The following is a 21,086-nucleotide window of genomic DNA, read 5'->3' as shown; positions in this document are numbered from 1 at the left end:
ATGGGCGGGATGCATCAAAGGTAGAAATATGGTCAAACCCCTTAAATACAGGTTTGACCTCTTTTCTCATAGGCACCATGCCCCAGAGTGCGATGCATTCTGGGGCGTTGCGGTGGGTAACGCCATCTTCCTGATGGCGTTACCCTATAGAAGCCTATGGGCTTCTATCGGGAGAGTGCTGTGAGAGGGATGCAATTTGGATCCCTCCCAGCACCCCCCGCGGCACGCCCGTCCTTCTGCGCATGCGCAGAAGGACGCTGGAGGATCTTCTGGGTCATAGACCCAGAAGTTCCTCCATCGCAAAGGGTCGCTCTTACCGAGAGAGTGGTCCTTTGCAGTGTTCGTCATGCATAACGGCGTTCCTAGCGTCTGCATGCATGTGAAGGGTGGCGGGATGCATCACATCCTGCCCAATGAGTTATCATCGTGTTGAGAACCTATGCTGAGTAGCCAGATCATTAGGTCACATGCTTTTCCCATTTAATTGACTGCTGAGTGATGTGCACACAATGACAACAGGTATACAGGTTCCAAGGATATGTGTGTGCACAGTTGACATGTTGAACAGCCTAATCCAGTGTTGGCTAACCTTGACACTCCAGCTGTTGTGGAACTATATATCCCAGCATGCCCTGCCACAGTTTTAGCATGCCCTAATAGCAAAACTGTAGCAGTGCATGCTGGGTTATGTAGTTCCATAACAGCTGGAGTGTCAAGGTTAGCCAACACTGGCCTAATCAATACACTCTGTGCACATGACATGGTGGTGGGCAGCAGTCTCACTGGCATCAGGAACAGCAACATTGTTGGGGTGTTGTCATAACTCTATGGAGAATGAGCCATTACTTAATAATATGCAATCACAGTTTGGTGGCAAACAGAGCTCTGATGAAAGGGGAAGTTGAGGCTAGCACGACATGCGCAGAATATGAGACTGGCTCCTGTCAGTATGAGCACAGCTCATCCTACAGTGTCATGGAGGGATATGGCAGATGATGACCAAATCCCTCTTCTGTCAGGTATAAACAGCTAAGTGCAGTTGCGGTGTGCTAAAGGTCACACACACTGGAGAATTGGTTGAATATTACCTGATGTGATGAATTGTGATGTAATGCTGCCTCACACACAGGCACATTTATGGGGCGTTATCGTGGCTCGCATTGGGTACCTTGTTCCTGTATGATTAAAGCTACAGGTTATCACATTTTGTTGCTAGTTAGGTGCAGCCTTTCTTGCCACTTTTGTACACTGATGTAAATGGTCTTTTTTTTAAAGTTTTTGCAATAATACTGTGTATAACCAAAAGGGAATAAATGCTTAAATTAATAGCAGCATATTGTACATCTAAATGACACAAGTGACATCATCGTACAAAAACAATTATATTTGAGCCCATGTGACCACTAATGCAACAAATATAATACACAGATGATATGGGCAGCACGGATGGCGTGGTGGTTAAAATTACTGCCTCACAGCAAATGGGGTTTGGGTTCATTTCCCACCAAGGCCCTATCTGTGTGGAGTTTCTAATTTCTCCCTGTGTTTGCTTGGATTTTCTCCCACAATCCAAAAACATTCTGGTAGGTTAATTGATTTCTAACAAAAATATACATGTGTGTGCATATGTGGTAAGGTGACATCATCGTACAAAAACAATTATATTTGAGCCCATGTGACCACTAATACAACAAATATAATACACAGATGATATGGGCAGCACGGATGGCGTGGTGGTTAAAATTACTGCCTCACAGCAAATGGGGTTTGGGTTCATTTCCCACCAAGGCCCTATCTGTGTGGAGTTTCTAATTTCTCCCTGTGTTTGCTTGGATTTTCTCCCACAATCCAAAAACATTCTGGTAGGTTAATTGATTTCTAACAAAAATATACATGTGTGTGCATATGTGGTAAGGTATATAGGGCCTGATGCAGCATGGATCGCTATTGAGATTGCAGCTACAATTATGCACGGGGGTCTGCTGCGAAGATATTCTAATGAATGTATTTCGCAAAGCCAGCATAGAGATTACCACTACCACTACCACTATCTCACGTCTGTAATACCTTGCAGTCCTGCATATACATCGGGAACATCGAGTAACATCAGCCCCTCACGCACAATTACAGCAGATCTGACCTGCCGCAGAAACTGCAAGTCTTGTTGAACGCAGTGAGTACTCAAGCTGTGTATGCCGTCTCAGTGGCTAATTTATGCACGCCCAGGAAATGGCGGTCAAACGGACAGACACACCTGCATTTCTCTGACCACTCCCCCGTCACCACCCACAAACACTCAGTCTGTCATTCACTCTGTGATGGCTTTCATTTTGCTTAAGTGATCGCAATGCTAACGCATGCGCAGTGCGAACCATCGACCGATCTGCGCACGTTATTGCAATAGCGATCCATGCTGAACCAGGCCCTTAGATTGTAAGCTCCACTGAGGCAGGAACTGCTGTGAATGACTCTGTAAAGCACTGTGGAAAATGTACAGTATGCGCTATATAAATATCTGGTAATACATAAATAAATAAGATATGGTCTTGTACACACACTTGCTGGTATAGTGTTAGAGGTGATTCATGCCATGCCTCCCATATTATAAATCACGTATCAAGGCACCCATAATATTTATATATTATTTTCAGGGCCGGTGCAAGGTCTGGGGGTCATTCAGACCCGCTCGCAAGTGGGTCGATGTTCCCCACTGCGTATGCGCACGACGGAGGGAGCTCCGTCATGCGCATGCGTGAGACCCGGACTGCGACAGCCAAGCTGTCGCTCCGGGTCTCGCACCAAAGGGGGCGTGCTGTCGATGGTGACTGACAGCATGCCCTCTTTGGTGGGCGTGCCGGGGGCGTGCCTGCCAGACGGAGGCGTTCCCATGGGAACGCCTACTGTCTGAAGCCGGCCCCACTGACATCACTAGTGATGTCAGTGGGAGTGATTTTGGCTCTGATAGAGCCAAAATCACTCCAGGGCTTGTGGCAGGGAGACCCTACCGCAGGGTCTCCGTCGCAAGTCCGATGGTCGCGATGATCAAGACCATCGCGACCATCTTTTTGGATGCTCGTATATGCTGTGGGTGGTCACCCACAGCTATACGAGTGTCCAGGAGGACGCTCCATTTTAATGGAGGAGGGCCCTGATTCAGAGCGAGCGCTCTGGTCAGAGTGTCCGGCTCTGAATCAGGCCCTCTGTCAGCACCCTAGGCAAAGCTTCAGCCTAGCGCCAACAGTCCCAGAGGGGGATAGAGGTGGCCACTAGTGTGTGTGTGTGTGTGTGTGTGTATATGTATATATATGCACACACACAGTGCTTGTAGTGGGGGTATGGAGATTTGAATGCTCCCCCCCTTAGCCCCTGCTTTCATATCACCCCCTGTACCTCTCTCACTTCCCACACAACTCCTTGCCTGCTACCCTTTCTCACCCCCAGCTCTTCTCACTAACTGATTCCTTCACACTCTTGCCCCCTTCACCACTAACTACTCCCCTGCTCCTAGCTGCTGTTGCTACTCTGCAGTTTACAGTCAGGACCGGCCGCCAGCCAATTCTGGCTCGCAGATCGGCTTAGACTGCCAATCAAAAAAGGGTAGGCTTTTTAAATCCGGCGCCTGCTGTGAGGCAATGAAAAGCTGCCACTTGGCAGCCTCTCATTGGCTGGCGGTCCGCGAGCTGCAATTGTCTGGCGGCGAGGGCTTACTTTAAACTGCAGTGTACCCGGGCACGATGCTCTGCCCTGGCTACGTGCCAGCGCCGCTGATCGAGATGTGTTCCCAGTGGGACACATCTCTACACAATGCCGCTGCTGTTCCAGCGCTGGGATCCCATACTCTATCCCAGCGCTGGTACATTCTCTTCTGTGGCTAAAATGAAGTTGCGATATGTCATACCGCCATATACCGCCCTACTTTGATCACTGATCAGACTTGCAGCTGCCACCAGTGCACTGTAAAGAAGTGTGTCTCGTACAGAGATATCCTTCAGTTTCCTGATTGATTCAGTGGCGCCCTTCAGGGGCCGGCACCCTTAGGCAGCTGCCTAATGGTAACGCTGGCTCTGATTATTTTGTCATATGTTAGTGCCTCATGAATGTTCTATGAAGGAGACGTGGTGCTTATCTACCTCAAGGTAACTCCTTTATTGCCAAAATAAGACTTGCCTAAAAAGATACAAGTAAGGTATTGTCAGGTATCTTTATCTAGTCAACCAAGGAGACATAATTTGGGGTCTACAGTAATGGGTATATGTGTGAAGGCATGGTGAAACTTTGGTTGGTATTGCTGCCTCACAGCACAGGGTCAGTTAAAGGATTTGAGACCATAATATTAATACCTTTGACTCGGTCCTGAAACTTAATATCTGGACTATAATTCTGCCCCAGACACAGAGAATGCACCATAGCAAGAGTTGAGCAGGTATGTACAAAAATGTACTAGTGCATTTGACTGCTGTCCATATGGAAGCTGTTAATCTATATAGTGGAGGAAAGTAGTTAGCTATTCTCTCTTCCACTTGGATAGTAAGCAGTTATATCATAATTGTCATACAATCCTTGGAGCTAAATCTGTTGTTCTTGGTAACGTAAGTATTACTAACCCAAATAAAGCAATGATTCTGTTCTATCATAATTTGTGTCTGGAATTGTCCCATACAAAAGAGGAAACTATGTAGTTGAGCTCCACAAAAAAACACTTGTCTAGTTTAACTGTGAGATTAGTAAAATTAGATAACTGGGTGAAGAGTGCACCTTTTAGGGGTGTATTACCATTTCCACTCCAGAAAAGCACTTGATGTTTGCAACAGCTCAGACCTGGAAGAATTCATCAGATCCCTTTAACGATGCTGATTTTTGCACCTATAGTGAAGCGCACATCGCTCATTGACCAATGTACAAAAGAAAGCACACATCTGACAAAGACAGTCCTGATGTCCCCTCATTGTCATGGTTCGTCTAATGCATATATTAAACTGAGCAGCATATTAGGTTTAAAAAGTTTTCTGAAAAGAAGCAGTGGGCTATAAAGTGGGGGGAGGGTGCTGGTGACTTTTGCACAGTGCTTTTTCTGATTATTATTATCTGCTCCAAACACGTGTTTTGAAGAGTCAACTACAAAGACTGGAGGGTAGTCATGCATTTCTTGAAATGTGCTGAGTGCTTGAGATAGGAGCACTAGTGCAAAACCTATTCAGATGTGCATCGCAAATGAGGTCCAATGGCTATAATGAGGGTGCCTAATGGAGAGAGATAATGGCAGAATAACATCCAGAGACATTTGCTTATTTATTTTATCATTTATGCCACCCATAAGCATAAATTATATCTACAGCTCTTTCCAGAAAGGGTTTTTGATATCATTAACAAGTAAAATGAAATCACTAGCATTGAAACCATCCATCCTATGTTGTTGTACCTTTTCATTCTATTTGTAAACCCTAATGATCAGGGCTCTCTCTCCTGTGTTTCTGCTCCCATCCTGACCACCACCGCGTCTTTGTACCAGGATCCAGTCACATGGCCAATATTGTCCATGACGTCATTCATAATGTGGACACTAAAGTGTCGACGTTCTCGGAATGCTGTCATGTTCACAATGTCGACATCTGAAATGTTTGGGTTAAAGCGGGTATCCAATTGCCGATTAAAATGAGCGATTGAACGATAACGATATTATCTTTCAATCGCTCTTTAATCATTCACAAATCGTGCATGAAAACGCTGGTCATTTTCGACATCAATCATTGCCTGAACATTCTGGTCAATCTGCCGATAACGACAGTTTGACCATGTTCAGGGATGAGGGAGGGTGCCTACACTGACCGATATATCATTCAGTGTAGGCACTGCAGGGGAAGAGGAAAGACTGTACGATTACAATGTCGTTCCACTATCTGCAAGTGGCTACGCACCTTTAGGCTGTGAAGGGAGGTTAGGGTTAGGCACTAGGTGGAGGGGTTAGGGAAATACAACTTTCCGGAATGCTGCTCCTCAGATGCCTGCGCCAGAACTGCATGTCACATAGCCGCTGAGATCCAGAAGAAGACACTGGAGCCACCAGGACCAGGTAAGTTACAACAGGGCTACCAGGACATTAGGCAAAAAAAATCAAAGTACTGTAAAATAGATTTAGAGTAAAGGGTCAGGTACTCTGGGGGGCTGTGTGGATGGGGCCGGTGTTTTTAGGATTGCAGGTTGCTGCAGCAGGTGTATTTTAGCATTTTTTTAAAACTGCACTTTGTAGACACAAAATAATACTAGCTGCCATTTTTATATACCCCCAATTTAACTACTGCAATTATTTTCTCCCAAAAATATTGCTTTTTATCATTTTTCAACACTTAAGTAAATAAGCATATAACAGCCATATGACATAATTTAAGAACTAAAAATACTTTTATTAGGGCTATTAATACACTTCTATATTGATTTCCTATGTCAGTTAGGCTTTTTTATGGGGTACAGACTGATTTCCTCAAAAGGTTTCACCATGCGCAGTTTTCGCATGTATGTGTTTTCGCATCTTTTGTAATAAGATATGGCGAAAAGCGGGAGCACGCTTTGCCCAAAGACGTGAAAATATCGCACCAAAACAAGCGAATAGTGCAAAAACTTCTCCGGCATTAAGTTTTCATTTTATCGCTGCTAAATAGATCTGCCCCATAATGTAATCAAACAGCAAGCAGTCTTTCTGGTTTCATATTGTCAAGTTTTAATTCTGAAAATGGTTTAATAAATGACAACACTGCTTTGCACAAAAATGAATATTACTTTACTATGTAGTGTATTCAACAATTCCTATATAAATTGTCTACCTTTCTGTATTATAGGGGGCTGCAATATAGATGGAGAGGAGGAAAGCTGGGATTTTGGCACAGGTGCTGGCTTCTATGTTAATGCCACTGAGGATCCCTGGAAAACTAACTACAGAATGTACTCTTATGTGTTGGAGGAGGTAACCTGTTAGCCTCAAAAATACTGGGTGACCTATGACAACTAGCTGACAGCTGTCAAACCGGTAGCCTCTGTACAGCATTCTTGTAGCCCTGAGCTTTGCAGTAAACTTGGATAGCGCTACCATAGCTTATTACTTTTTGTACACTAGGATACTTTAGCATATGTTAAGGAACTGTCCTATAGATGTGACCTCATATATTTGTAGCAAAGTAATTGGTATAAAGTTGCAGATGAATAAGACGAAGCATGGCGCAGGTAACTCCTATCAGACCTCTTTTGCCTTATTACCCTAGATTGTGTTCGTTTTCCTCCATTTTGAATCTTAGTTCACTTACAGTGTACAAGGTAATTAGGATTAGTGTTTTGGCACAGGTAAGTTGTAAAGTACATAGCACAGTAAATGGGACTCTTTGGTGCCATTTGAGGATAGACATAGTTCATGAGTGACTCCCCCCACCCCCAAATTTAGGATCTATGTAGCATTTGAGCTCTTTGTGCATACTCTACATACCTGAACATTCCATATTATTTAAAATACATTATTGTTAAATGTAATTTTGTTTGTACACTCTTACTCCTATTAATAAGCAATTCTTGCTTTAAGTGTGTATATACATCTGTACTATAATCCTCTGTATCTCTAGCAGCCCGCCACAGTTCTCATTGGGTCTGATGTCTTCCATGCTACCAGAGCTTTGGCTCTCCATGTATGTGTCACCTGCCCGGCTGCAGCTCTTGCCTTCTTTCCTCCTCACAGTGGCCTGGAGACAGCTTTTTGTTTTATCTCTTCTGTCTTTTTTCCCAATGTCAACCGATACATCAACGGGTCCGTGGTGCCAGAAAAACACATGCTGGATTGTGCAACGGGAAAGGGGAAGTCACTGACCGATAGCCTTTGGGCTGCCGGTTAGCTTGGGAGAGGAGAGGCTGTAGTAAGCAGGATGGGAGTGGAGGGGGGCTCACTGCAGCACTGACTGACACACTGGGATAGCTCAACAAACCGGAGACAAAGAGCTGTCTCCAGGCCACTGCAAGGAGGGAGGAAAGAAAGCTCTGCATCTGGGCAGGGACACATATATGGAGAGCTGGAGTTCTGGTAGTATGATGAGTGGTGGAGATCAGACCCAATGAGAACTGTGAACGGGTGGGTTGGCTGCTAGACACACAGATAGAGGATTATATAATAGATTTAACATTTGGTTAACACATTTAAAGCAATAATTGTTTATTATAGGAGTTTAGAGTGTTCTGTTATTTATTTACCATGCTGCACTGCATTTTTATATACACATAATACATAAAGTTAAGCTGGGTACACACCTTACAGATATATCTGCAGATGATAGTTGTTCATACACACTGAACAACCATCATCTGGCTGCGGGTCCCGGTGGCCGGGGGGGCGTGTCTCGCCCCCTTCCCCGCGGACTCTGCTGCAAGTGTACGGGCAGTCGGCTGACCCCCCGTACACACAGCACGATGCCCCAATATATCTGCAAATATATTGGGCATTGTCTGTGCAGCCCAGCCGACGCGATATGTCTGTGAACGATGTCGTTCACAGACATATCGCTGGTACACACTGGCCGACCAACGCTAGATATATTGGGCAATCAATTGATCAGCCAATACATCTGCCAATATGTACCCAGCATTAGTCAAGTAAAACACTAGTTAATGATTTAAGATTGCCACGTGTAGTAAGAAACACATTGATTTTCCTTCTATGTATTTCAGCTGCCTCAACTGGTAAATGGAAATTTCCCAACAGACCCAGATAGAATTTCTGTGTTTGGCCACTCAATGGGGGGTCATGGTGCTTTAATTTGTGCATTAAAGAACCCTGGAAAATACAAGGTAAGATTTATTTTATAAAACAGTGTTTTTATATTATTACGAGTGTGGTTCAATAAATAAGGTAACAAGACACCTCATTGCGTAAATTTATTCAACTGGTACATATACGTATAATCAGTAGTATGGCCTTGGTACATATTATTTTTGCACGTAGTCCTCATACTTGTCTTAAGTATTTGTTACAACGATACAACAAAAGGAACTTGTCTCGGCATAGAAGAAATCCGTATCAAGCGCCTGAAGCCAGGACATGACGGCTTGCTGAACGTCACTGTCAGTTGCGAATCACCTTCCACCCAGGTGCATCTTCAATGGTCCAAAGAGATGGAAATCACTCAGTGCCAGGTTGTAGGGAGGATGGTCCAGTACCTCCCAATGGTAGCGCCATAACAACTTACGCATGCGGTTGGCTGAGTGTGGTCTGGCGTTATCGTACAACAATAAAACGCCTGTTCGCAGCAACCCAGGACGTTTTCAATTAATTGCCCCCCGCAACCTATCAATGTGTCACAATATAGCGGACTGCAGTCACAGTATCTTCCTTGGTGTGGAAATCAATAAGAATCATGCCCTTGTGGTCCCAAAACACGGTCGCCATGACCTTCTTTACTGATGGAGTTGTTGTGAATTTCTTTGAAGGTTGGGGTCATCCAACTGACCTCACACATGTCCCTCATAGTAACTTCCACCACATTTATACATAAATTACATAGGGTAACCACCTGGCATAATTTATACTCCACTAGTGCCAGGAACAGTTTAACAATATTATTTACACAAAACATTGTACCTGTTAACCTATGATACTGTCAGTAAAGGCTTTTTATGGTCTAACCTAGCTTATGGTAGTAGTGTTGCGCATTACTTTGATATTGTGCCCTAAAAACTATGTACCATGCATGATAAGTCTGTGGGTAGCAGGTTTCTGACATTTCAATCTCCTGGCAAGTGTCCTTTAATACCCTGCTTTCCTCACAAACAAACACATGTACCAGGATGTAGTTACCAACTCAGCGATCGGTATGCCGGTGATCAGAATACCGGTTCTGGAATCCCGACCACCAGCATCTCGACTGTAAGTATTAGGGTTAGGGGGAGGGTTAGGTTTAGGCACTACAGGGAGGGTTGGGTAAGGCTGCAGGAGGGATGGGTTAGGATTAGGCTGCGGGAAAGGTGGGTTAGGGGGAGGATTACGAGATTTACCTAACTAGGTTGGGATTCTGACTGTTAGGATGCTGCTGTCCGTATTTTGACTGTCCACCGGGATCCTGTACCCAGACCCATTTACCAGTAAGAGACTTATAATAAATGCCACTGACCATAACTGGAAGAGAATACTCCTTGCAATAGATACAGATTATTAAAATGCAATTTTGCGTCCAATTTTAAACCAGGCCACAATGTGTAGCAGTTATGAGTCCTTTCGGAATTGATAAGAGTTGATTGGGATGGACGGTTAATTTGATTGGATGAGGACAACCTCTGACCATGTTTAATCTCGTCAATAATCTACTAGATCTGTCAGATGTGGTCATACACTTGTTAGCCAATCAGCTGCTAATCCGAGAACCAGCAGATCACTGGTCAACCTGAAAAAAATCACAGGGAAAATGGCGGCGGACATTTCCCCAGTGATTTGCGCATGCGCAGAAAAGATGTCCCCCCAGGAAAAAAGGTGCAGATGTCATTTTCCCAGGGACCCGCGCATGAAGCCAGAATCTACTGCACTGACAGAGAGGAGGGAGCCCAAAACGGAGGCTGCACACGTGCCCCCTCCTCTTTTAAAGCTCCCCTGAGCCTTCCACTTTTGTCCTGGTGTTTTAATGTGTTAAGGGCCAGAATCAATTAGCTGCGGTAATTAACTGCAGACTAATTGGTCGCCCGGAGCTACTTAGTTACAGCCTGCGGTAGCCTGCAATAGACTCACTGGTTGCACTTAATGCAGATTTTTTTTTTAATCTAAGTGAGGCTCGAAAAAAAATCTGCAATAATTGCCCTTATCGTGGGTGCCGCATACGTGTTAACCCATAGCTCAAGGTACTTCTCCCGGAACCTACAGGTTAACGCAAAGAAAGGGAGCTGTAATTGAGTAGCCTCGGGGGTAAAAGTCCAAGGCTTCCACCATCACGTGGTAAATTACTGCGGCTAATTGAATCCGGCCTTAAGTGTATATGACATTTCTATATAATTAAACTTATCACTGTAATAAAGGGGCATTATTTGGCAAAGGCATAAGGTGTATTTGTATTTTCTGAGTAGACGTGATATGCATTGTATTTGTGTTTTTTATAGAGAGAGGCCATTGACCTCCCCTCTCTGGGCTGCAAAGGAGTCATGTTGATCCCCGTTATGTTTCAATGGGGGAGATGTATGAAGCCCTGAAGCGGTATCAGCGCACGTTATGTGCGCTGATACCGCTTCTCCCCGATGTATGATCGGGGGTCTGGGCGGTAAATGACAGGGGCGCTATGCGCCCCTGTCATTATCGGCGCTGCTATCTACAAGATACCCACAACAGGGACAGCGCTGTCAGCACTAGGCTGATGCGCTGCTGTCTGTAGCGCCGGTGGGGGGAGTTAACGCTCCCCCTCTCCGGCCGATGAGATGTTTATACATCTCATCGGTAGTGCTTACTGCTTCGCCTCGGTAAAGAGGGGAAGCGTTATAGCGGCACGTTAAGTGCCGCTATAATACATCTACCCCAATGTAGTGTCCTGCAACATAGCTGGTTCATAATTTTGGGACAATGCTGGAGATGGATCATTTTGGATCAAAGCTGGAGATGGTGAAAATTGTGTCAGCGTAATACCCATTTCTCTTTTAGTAGGCAAGAATAGATGCCACTTAGGTGAGGTTTTAGTTGTTTTTGTTTTTCACTCCACTTTTGTTCAGATTTAAGGTTTAGGCCATTGTATATACAATATGTATTCCCTTACACCTATGATTCTATGCCTTGGGACTATCTCTAATGTTATGACTCTCTTTTGAGTCATAACATAGGAGAGATAGCTAGAAATGATTGCTTCTTCCATAGCCCACATCCCATTTCAAACGCCTCGAGTTAAACCACAATGCATTGCTCTTTGTTAGGACTAAATTTATTTTCACTAGTTGTATTTTTTTTTATAAAATCCTATAAACTCCTCTTTCTGTCCTTTTATTAAAACTGTTTTTACTCTTTCATTGAAGTGAAATTGTTGTGTTGCTTGTTTGCATTTTGCCTGCTTGTAGGGCTGTATGTGCTGGTTTGGTAGAGGATTGGTTAAACAGTGGCAGCAAGCAGTCCCAGCTCTGACATTTATCTTGTTGTTTAATAACATCTTTGTTATCTCTGCCCACAAGTATTTATGAAGAATGTAATCCTACAATTAAACCTTCTACAGTATCTTCATGTCTGAAAGGATGACTCAGTCTTTGGATTTAAGTTTCCTGCTGATCTTGTAGCATCCTCTAAAGAGCATTTTGTATTTCAGTAATTAAGAAAGGATAATGGTGAAGGAAAGAAAAGATATGATTAATAGATCTGAATTGTGATGCACTGTAGAGTACGAATTGTACAATATGGATATAATATATGAACATAAGATAATTAATATGGTAACATCTTCCATATCTTTCTGCATTTAAAACTATATATGTGTGTGTGTGTGTGTGTGTGTGTGTGTGTGTGTGTATGTATAGGTGTGTGTATGTATGTGTGTGTGTATATATATATATATATATATTTATTTATTTTGGGACAAGCAGAATGGCGGCACTCACGGATTTGTAATAAAAGGGACAAGATCCCAGTATGTAATTCAACGTTTTGGTATTTACACTTTCGTCAGGAATACAAAATACAACAATTATCTTACCTTTACACATTTTATTCACCACGGTGTCTGTGCTCGCCGGACCCGGAACTCATCTGACGTGTTGCACATCACAGCGGAAGTGACACAGGCGGCCGGGACCCGTTGCTATAGTGATAAATAAAAACCTTCAATACAATAGAGATAAAATTAAAAACTGCAGGCTAATCATAAAGTATAAGCTGTACCAACAATGATGAATAAAACATCTCATATGTCATTACATCAGGCGAAAAAGCTGAATTTTTGGCCATTAATCAATTCAGATAATGAATTACCTCTTTTGCATGATTCCAAACTAGTCCCTTACTATAAGCGAGGACGGAATCTGTGAGACCAATTGGTCCATGCTGATATTTCTAAATACTCTTCAGTACCTGCTCCACATTTCCTTTCTAGAAAACCAGGTCATTTTAAATGTCTTGGCTGCACTACATGCAGTTACACCCTCACTCTGGGCAGAAATGTAAAATGAAGCATACTCTTTCCTGTAACAGCCGGTTTGTTATCTATTACTTTCGTTGCACCTGTGGTCTCTGTACATAGGGAAGACCATACGCCATTTAAAGAGCGAATGGCACTCCACCGCTCTGCCATCAGGCAGGCATTGGAGGGCAAAGATAACGAGGAACCGGTGGCTAGACACTTCCGTGATAACAAACATACCCTAGCTACCATTCGTTATAAAATGATTGATTTCATTCCAGAAGATCCTAGAGGAGGTGACCGAGCCCAGGCTCTACTTAAAGCCGAAGTTCGGTGGATTTATAGGTTGAATATGGTCCAACCACAAGGTCTCAATGAAAATCTCTCCCTTACATGCTTCTTATAAGCAAGTTGGCAGATTCCCCTATATTAGTGTAATTTATTCTTTGCATAGGTATTTTGTGTATATTTAACCTATTTGCTATGTTGGCTTTTTAGCCTGATGTAATGACATTCTATGAGATGTTTTATTCATCGTTGTTGGTATAGGTTATACTTTATGATTAGCCTGCAGTTTTAAATTTTACTTCTATTGTATTGGTGAAGGTTTTTGTTTATTCATTACGATAGCAATAGGTCCTGGCCGGCTGCATCACTTCCACTGTGATGTGCGTGTTGCTGACGTCAGATGAGTTCCGGGTCCACACGCACAGACACCGTGGTATATGAAATGTACTGTATAAAGGTAATTTATAAGGTAATTGTTGTATTTTGTATTCCTGTTGTAGGTGTAAATACCGGACAATTTAATTACGTACTGTGCTCTTGTCCCTTTTTTTACAAATCCGTGAGTGCTGCTTGTCCCATATCAAATTTATTGTGGATGGCACCCGGTGAGGTGTTGTATGGTGAACTTTGGAGTCTTGTGTATGTATGTATTCAAAACAGCATCAATTCTTCTAGGTGCACTTGCGCACAATTTTTGAAGGAACTCGGTAGGGAGGTTGTTTCAAACATATTGGAGAACAAACCACAGATTTTCTGTGGATGTAGATTTGCTCAAATCCTTCTGTCTCTTCATGTAATCCCAGACAGACTAGGTGATGTTACTGATGATGGGCTCTGTTGGGGCCATATCATCATTCCAGGACTCCTTGTTCTTCTTTACACTGAAGATAGGGTCTCATTCAGAGCCGCTCGTAAGTGGCCGTTCGTTCGTTCCGAGCGATGTTCGCACATCTGCGCATGTGTATGGGTATTAGTACGCTTGCGCGAACCAGCCAGTGCGGTCAGATATCGTGTGCTCGCAATATAGCGAATGCCTGCTATTTTGAGTGACAGGATGAGGCGTTTGTGGGTGGTAACAGGGGAAGGTGCTTAAAAACGGGGAGTGGAGATCCGAACGCAGGCGTTCCTAAAGGTCAAAACGGGCGTTTTAAGGGTGTGCATAATTAACAAAGCAGCGTAATCGACCACGTCAGTTGGGTGTCTTTTAGCCAGAACTGCTCGCAAGGTTGTGGTAGGAAAAACCAACCACAAGAATAGCGAGAGTTCATACGCTGTTCGATGTACTCGATTAATCTAATAAATAGCGGAGATGACGTATGATGCGAGCGGCCAGGGGGCGTTTTTCACAAAAAAACGTCCGCATGTTTTGTTCGCTCATTCAGACCTAGAGGCGTCAACAGACCGCAAAGAGCGAACGGTTAATTTAAATAGCCACCCCCTTTTTTTGGAACGAGCGAGCGCAAATAGCGTCCGGCTCTGAATCAGGCCCAGAGTTCTTAATGCCATTGGCTGTGTTTGGGGTCGTTGTCCTGCTGCAGAATAAATTTGGAGCCAATCAGATGCCTCCCTGATGGTATTGCATGAAGGATAAGTACCTGTCTGTATTTCTCAGCATTGAGGATACCATTAATCCTAACCAAATCCCCAACTCCATTTGAAGAAATGCAGCACCACACTTGCAAGGAACCTCCACCATGCTTCACTGTTGCCTGCAGACACTCATTATTGTAACTTCGGCAAACAAACTGCCTTCTGTTACAGCCAAATAGTTCATATTTTTACTCATCAGTCCAGAGTATCTGCTGTCATTTTTCTGCACCGCAGTTCCTATGCTTTTCGGCCGCAATTCTTTCATGAAGACCACTTCTGGCCAGACTTCTCCGAACAGTAGATGGAGGTACCTGGGTCCCACTGGTTTCTGCCAGTTCTGTGCTGATGGCACAGCTGGACATCTTCTGATTTTGAAGGGAAGTAAGCCTGATGTCTTTCATCTGATGCACTAAGTTCCCTTGTCCGACCACTGCGTCTACGGTCCTCAACGTTGCCCGTTTCTTTGTGCATCTTCAAAAGAGCTTGAACAGCACATCTTGAAACCCGAGTCTGCTTTGAAATCTTTGCCTGGGAGAGACATTGCTGATGCATTATAACTACCTTGTGTCTTGTTGCTGTGCTCAGTCTTGCCATAGTGTATGACCTGTGACATGAAACGGTCTTCCACAACCTCACCTGACTATAATCCTACAAAATCCCTGACTTTGTGCAAGTGTACCTAGAAGAATTGATGCTGTTTTGAATGCAAAGGGTGGTCACACCAAATATTGATTTGATTTAGACTTCTGTTCATTCACTTTACATTTTGTTAATTGATAAAAACAAACTATTAACAATTCTATTTTTGAAAGCATTCTGTGCAGCATTTTTTTCACACCTGCCTAAAACTTTTGTACAGTATTGTGTTTGCATACGTGTGTGTGTATATATATGTGTGTGTGTGTGTGTGTGTGTGTGTGTATATATATATATATACACACACACACACGTAGATAATACCAATCTTATTCTATACAGAGTCAACCACGACATAGATGTGTCCTCATACACCTAGTCTCAATAAGCCATGTGGTGCGAGACGCATGGCATGAGTGAGCCACCAAGTCCCATACAACTTTGCTAGCGCCAAGTGCCTTTTTCACTCAAACAATGCATCATAGTTCCAATGCGGTGCAGCTAAGGCGAACCAGGAGACTGCACTGATTAATGTGATATGTGACAATTGTATATATGTGTACGACTGAGTCTGTAAATAAAGCACAATGTAACTTGGCATGAAAAAAGCAGCAGCCGGTACATCGTAGTACTATGTATATAGATTCAAACTCTGTTGCATACAGATATACAAGTGTCACATATTAGATTAATCAGTGCAGTCTCCTGGTGCATCTTGGTCGCATCGCATTGTGACTAAGATGCATTATCAGGCAAAAATGACTCTCAGCACAAGCAGAGTCGGACAGGGTCTTGCCCACTGAGAGGAGCTGTTTGGTGTGACTGCAGCAACAATGTATGAGGGAGGACACAGTTATATACAGTATATGTGTGTTTTTTTTAATATACGGGCTGGTTCAATAAGTAAGGTAACAATGTGTGTAAAGGTCTCTATTTCATTCTAATTGCCCGCCAGGCCAGAGCAGGTAGACCACTACTTCCCCTCACGGCCATTAGACTGCGCCTCTTATCAGTCATACTGTCCCAACATCAGGTGTAAGATGGCGGGGCTGGCGGAAATATGGTCAAACATTTAAGGTGCGTAGTATGATCATAATTCTGTGTCTAAAGTTCACATCAGCAGCTGAATTTCTTTGCCAACTTGTCAAGATGTACGGTGATAACGTCATGTCATGGAAACAGGCAAGTGACATTGCTGACTAACTGAACATCTGTGGGTATTGTGCACAACATCGTTTACGAGCAACTGGGGATGTGATTGTCTTTTGTGCACTTGACGCGGTACCATGGGAAGGGAGCGCAGTTAATGCAGCCTATTGCTACAGGCAATGAAACATCGGTGCATCATGTGACACTGGAGACGAAGCAAGCATCCATGACATGGAAAACCAGCATCGTCCCCACCTTCACAAACATTCAAAACAACACTAGCAAAGAACGTAATAGCGACCATGTTTTGGGACCACAAGGGCGTACTTCTTGTTTATTTCCTCACCAAGGGAAATACTGTGAATGCTGCCCGCTATGGTGCCACATTGAGCCTGTTGCGGAGGGCAACTACCAGGGTTGCTGCTAACAGGTGTAGTATTGCTGCATGATAATAGCTTGAAAACGACCTTAGTTGCTGCAAACTGGCATCGTATTGCTGCATGATAGTGCCAGGCCTCAGTCAGCCAACCGAACGCGTGAGTTGTTACAGCGCTACATTGGGAGGTACTGAACCATCCTCCCTACAGCCCTGACCTAGCACCGAGTGATTTCACCATCTATGGTGAAGTTCAGCAATCCGTCATGAGCTCCTTCAGGAGCTTGACCCTGATTTCTTCTGTGCTGGGATAGATGCCTTGTTGGACCATTGGAACAAATGCTTAGTACAGATTATTATTTCACATGGTCCCCATACTTGTCTAAGACCAAGGGCCGTATTCAATTAGCGGCGAAAACTGACTGTTTTTTTGCCATTGGCGAAAACAACCGCTTTTCGACAAAAAAATTGTGATATTTTCACCCAGAGACAGGCGAAAACGCAATTGGCGAAAAAAAACTGGAGAAAAGTTTTCTCCATCCCAGACCAGGTGAAAAAAAATGCCATATCCCTATTTTTGGCAAAAATGTGGGGATTTCTTTCAGAACCCTTTTGGACACCCTCCCTAATGATAAATTACCCTCCAAAAAATTTGTAAGTTGCGCACTTTGGCGAAAAACGACCGTGCAATTTTGGGAACAAAAGAAAACAGTTGAAAATGGTTTTAATGCATTGGGTCTGATTTTTCGTGGGACGGTATGTATGTGTGAAGTGTTGTAAATGTCGCATGCAGTCGCAGCAGGCGTTTTTTTACGGTTTTTAAAATTGAGTTTTTACTACACTAAATTATACTTGCACCCATTTTAATGTACCCCCAATTTATGTGGAACAATAATTTCCTGGGAAAAAAATAGCTTTGTATTATTTTCAACTTTTTTTATTTTTTTTCACCCAAAATTGTCGGTCCTTTTTCGCCAAAGTGCGCAACTTCCGAAAACATTTTTGGGTCATTTATCATTAGGGGGGTGTCCAAAGGGTTCTGAAAGAAATCCCCACATTTTTTAGCCAAAAATAGTGATTTTGCATTTTTTTCGACTTGTCCTGGGTGGAGAAAACTTTTCTCCAGTTTTTTTCGCTAATTGCGTTTTTGGCTGTTTTTTGGCAAAAATATCACCGTCTTTTGGTGAAAAACGGTCGTCTTCGACAATTGCAAAAAAAAAAAATTGCGTTTTCATCTATTCCCCTAACTGAGGACACCTTTCCCTCAGACTTCCATGCTAACATCCCCATAGCTATTGTTCTTTATAAGACATCATCAAGTTGTACAGACTTCCCCACTTTAGCTCCTGCCACCATGCCCAAGTAGTAAGCCATCTAGGTGTACGGATTTACACGTGTCCAGTGCTGTAGTACATTTAGTTGTTATTATTATTATTATTATTATTTTGCCTTATTTTACTCTCTATTATAGACTGTTTCAGCATTTGCACCCATTTGTAATCCTGTTCAATGTCCCTGGGGCCAGAAAGCGTTCAGTGGATACTTGGGATCAGATGCCAATAAATGGGAGGTGAGGTTTTTTTAATATAGATATATTAAAAAGTAAATTGTCTTGACTATCTGATAAATATCTATACTTTCTTGATTATTCGATTCTCTCTATCTTTAAAGTCATGTAAATAAAAACAAGGAAAGAGGAGACAAGTTACTTCTGGTTCCTCCAGGAGATGTGGTGGGTGAGGAAGAGAGATGTATAAAGGAAATAGTGAGAGGTAGAGGGAATAGGGAATATTAGTAAAGGGTCTGGCAGAAATGACTAAAGTGATAAAGGGCCTGATTCTGAGTTGTTAGTAAGACCAGGCTGCACTGCAGGTGGGGCAGATGTACAATGTGCAGAGATTTAGATTGGGAGGGAGGTGTCCAAACTGACATCTAAAATGCAGTGTAAAAATAAAGTGTGCAGCATTTGTGGGCTACATGCGAAAGCAGCCAGTATTTACACTACATGCAAACAATAAGTGTATTTGCTCCCCTTGCATTGCAGCATAATTTGTCCAGGTGCTGCACAATTACTTGCTCTTTTTTGCTTTACTCCTACTGCAAAATCGGGCCCAAAGATGTGGCATAAAATGAGTGCTAAGTTCTCCCAACACCATGGAAATCGTGGACCATATATTTCATCAAATTAGTAATTTATTCCATGGAGGCTTGGCCAGTGCCTCCTAATTCCTCCAGTTCCCAGCAATGTATCTCTTTGTATTGCACATGTGTTGGATGAGTTTTACCTGAGCTTGGTTGATAGTTTTGATGTGTTTAACAGTAGGGCTAGTGGGTCATACATATTATCTACCTGAATAACAGGATTTGCTAGGTCTAGTAATTTATACCGATAGGCGTACAGTAGGTGCCCATGTTAATGTTCAGATCTATGTAATTCTTGTGAGATCACACTGTCATGTCTCCACCTATAAGAAGAGTCTGCCCTTTAATGTCTGCTAAAGAACCATACATGTTTTATTGCATTTTAGAGCTTAAAAGCACAATAAATAACTTTATTAAACTTTGCAGGTAATTGGAAGCGAGAAGCCTACAAGGCAATTTGGGATCAAGAAACATTTTGCTTAAATGGATCACAGAATGGTGACATCTAAGCAATGTTTCCTTTCACTAAAAAACCATTCCCTGTTGCCTTATATAACCTGCACTGGCTATGCCCTATAACTTGCCTGAAAGCATGAAAGCATAAGTAGCACCATTAAAGTGAATGAAAGGTTTAGATTGTAAGCTTGCTACCTCTGTCTGTTATTACCCAATCTTGTGTTATTACTGTTTGTTCCCAATCGTAAAGAGCAACTGAATATGCTGCACTATATAACGTATTGACCTGTGTTCCAACCTTTCTGTGTTTTTCTGTATAACTTTATTAAAATGGATTAGTGCTGTGAGCCAACCGGTAGAGCATTTTAGTAGCGTAATGCACCCAGTTGAGTAGTTACCCTACCAAAATAGTGGGATAGCATATACCTTCTAATTGTGTTTAATTCTCCTTTTTCTTTTATTTGCAAGGCCTACGATGCTACTCATCTGGTGAAGGCTTATTCTGGTGCACAGCTAGACATACTAATTGACCAGGGTAAAGATGACCAGTTCCTGTCTGCAGGGCAGCTGTTGCCAGACAATTTTATTGCAGCATGCACTGAGCAGAAGATTCCAGTCGTGTTTAGACTGCAAGAGGTAATTATTATGAATACAGGTATAAAGAGGTCTCACACTTGTAGGCATTGCAAGTATTTTTTTTTTAAATGAAATACAGTGTATAAAGTAAATGATCAAATATTTATCAATATGTTCTAAAATGAAATAAGTGAACTTGTAGTAATATATTGTACTTTTTATTGTTCAGTTTGTTGTTTGGATTATATTTCATACTTTATGATGTCAGTACCCTGAATGTATAATTGTTAGTTAGTGCTTTGTTATAAGCATGTTATTGTTTCCTTTACAGGGATATGATCACAGCTACTTCTTCATAACCACATTTGTAAATGATCACATCAAACATCACGCAAAATACCTAAATGCTTGATATTTTCAGAGGAATAACTTTTTTCCAGAATAGGAAGTAACATTAAATTCTTTATCCACATTTATATTAATGTTACATTGCTGTTTCAAACCATTTCAAATAAAGAGGTATGTGGACACAGTCTTGCTGTAATTTGTATTTTTTAACAATGTAAAAAAAAGTCTTAAACCTATGGATTATGTGGTTCATTACTTGATACAAGTTAAGCATAACACTACTCAACAAAATGTCATTTAAAACTGTGAATGTGTTTTCGCCTAATTTAGAGATGCTGAGTTCAGGCGAGTTCCTCTATCATGTCACATTTATTAGATACACACAAAAAACAGAGGCGGTAATAGCTGTATCTGAAAAAAGTAAGATT

At 42.6% G+C, this 21,086-nt stretch overlaps 1 protein-coding gene across 8 annotated transcripts in view; it reads left to right on the top strand.

The window, feature by feature from the left end:
- Positions 1–20,843, top strand: part of ESD (esterase D) — a 45,063-nt gene extending 24,220 nt beyond the window's left edge. For all 8 annotated transcript variants that reach the window (XM_088444015.1, XM_088443760.1, XM_088443958.1 and 5 more), the window contains exons 6-10: positions 6,834–6,958; positions 8,698–8,817; positions 18,608–18,706; positions 20,203–20,370; positions 20,642–20,843. In XM_088444015.1, coding sequence (XP_088300141.1) covers positions 6,834–6,958; positions 8,698–8,817; positions 18,608–18,706; positions 20,203–20,370; positions 20,642–20,722 — 593 coding nt within the window. In that variant the 3' untranslated portion in view covers positions 20,723–20,843. The remainder of the gene's footprint in view (positions 1–6,833; positions 6,959–8,697; positions 8,818–18,607; positions 18,707–20,202; positions 20,371–20,641) is intronic.
- Positions 20,844–21,086: the final 243 nt, after the last annotated feature.

This window comes from Taudactylus pleione, unplaced genomic scaffold, assembly GCF_031769625.1.
Source record: "Taudactylus pleione unplaced genomic scaffold, aTauple2 ptg000005l, whole genome shotgun sequence".
Classification (NCBI taxonomy): Eukaryota; Metazoa; Chordata; class Amphibia; order Anura; family Myobatrachidae; genus Taudactylus; species Taudactylus pleione.
The sequence above is the reverse complement of the archived record's forward strand: the minus strand, read 5'-3'. Positions and strand labels throughout refer to the sequence as shown.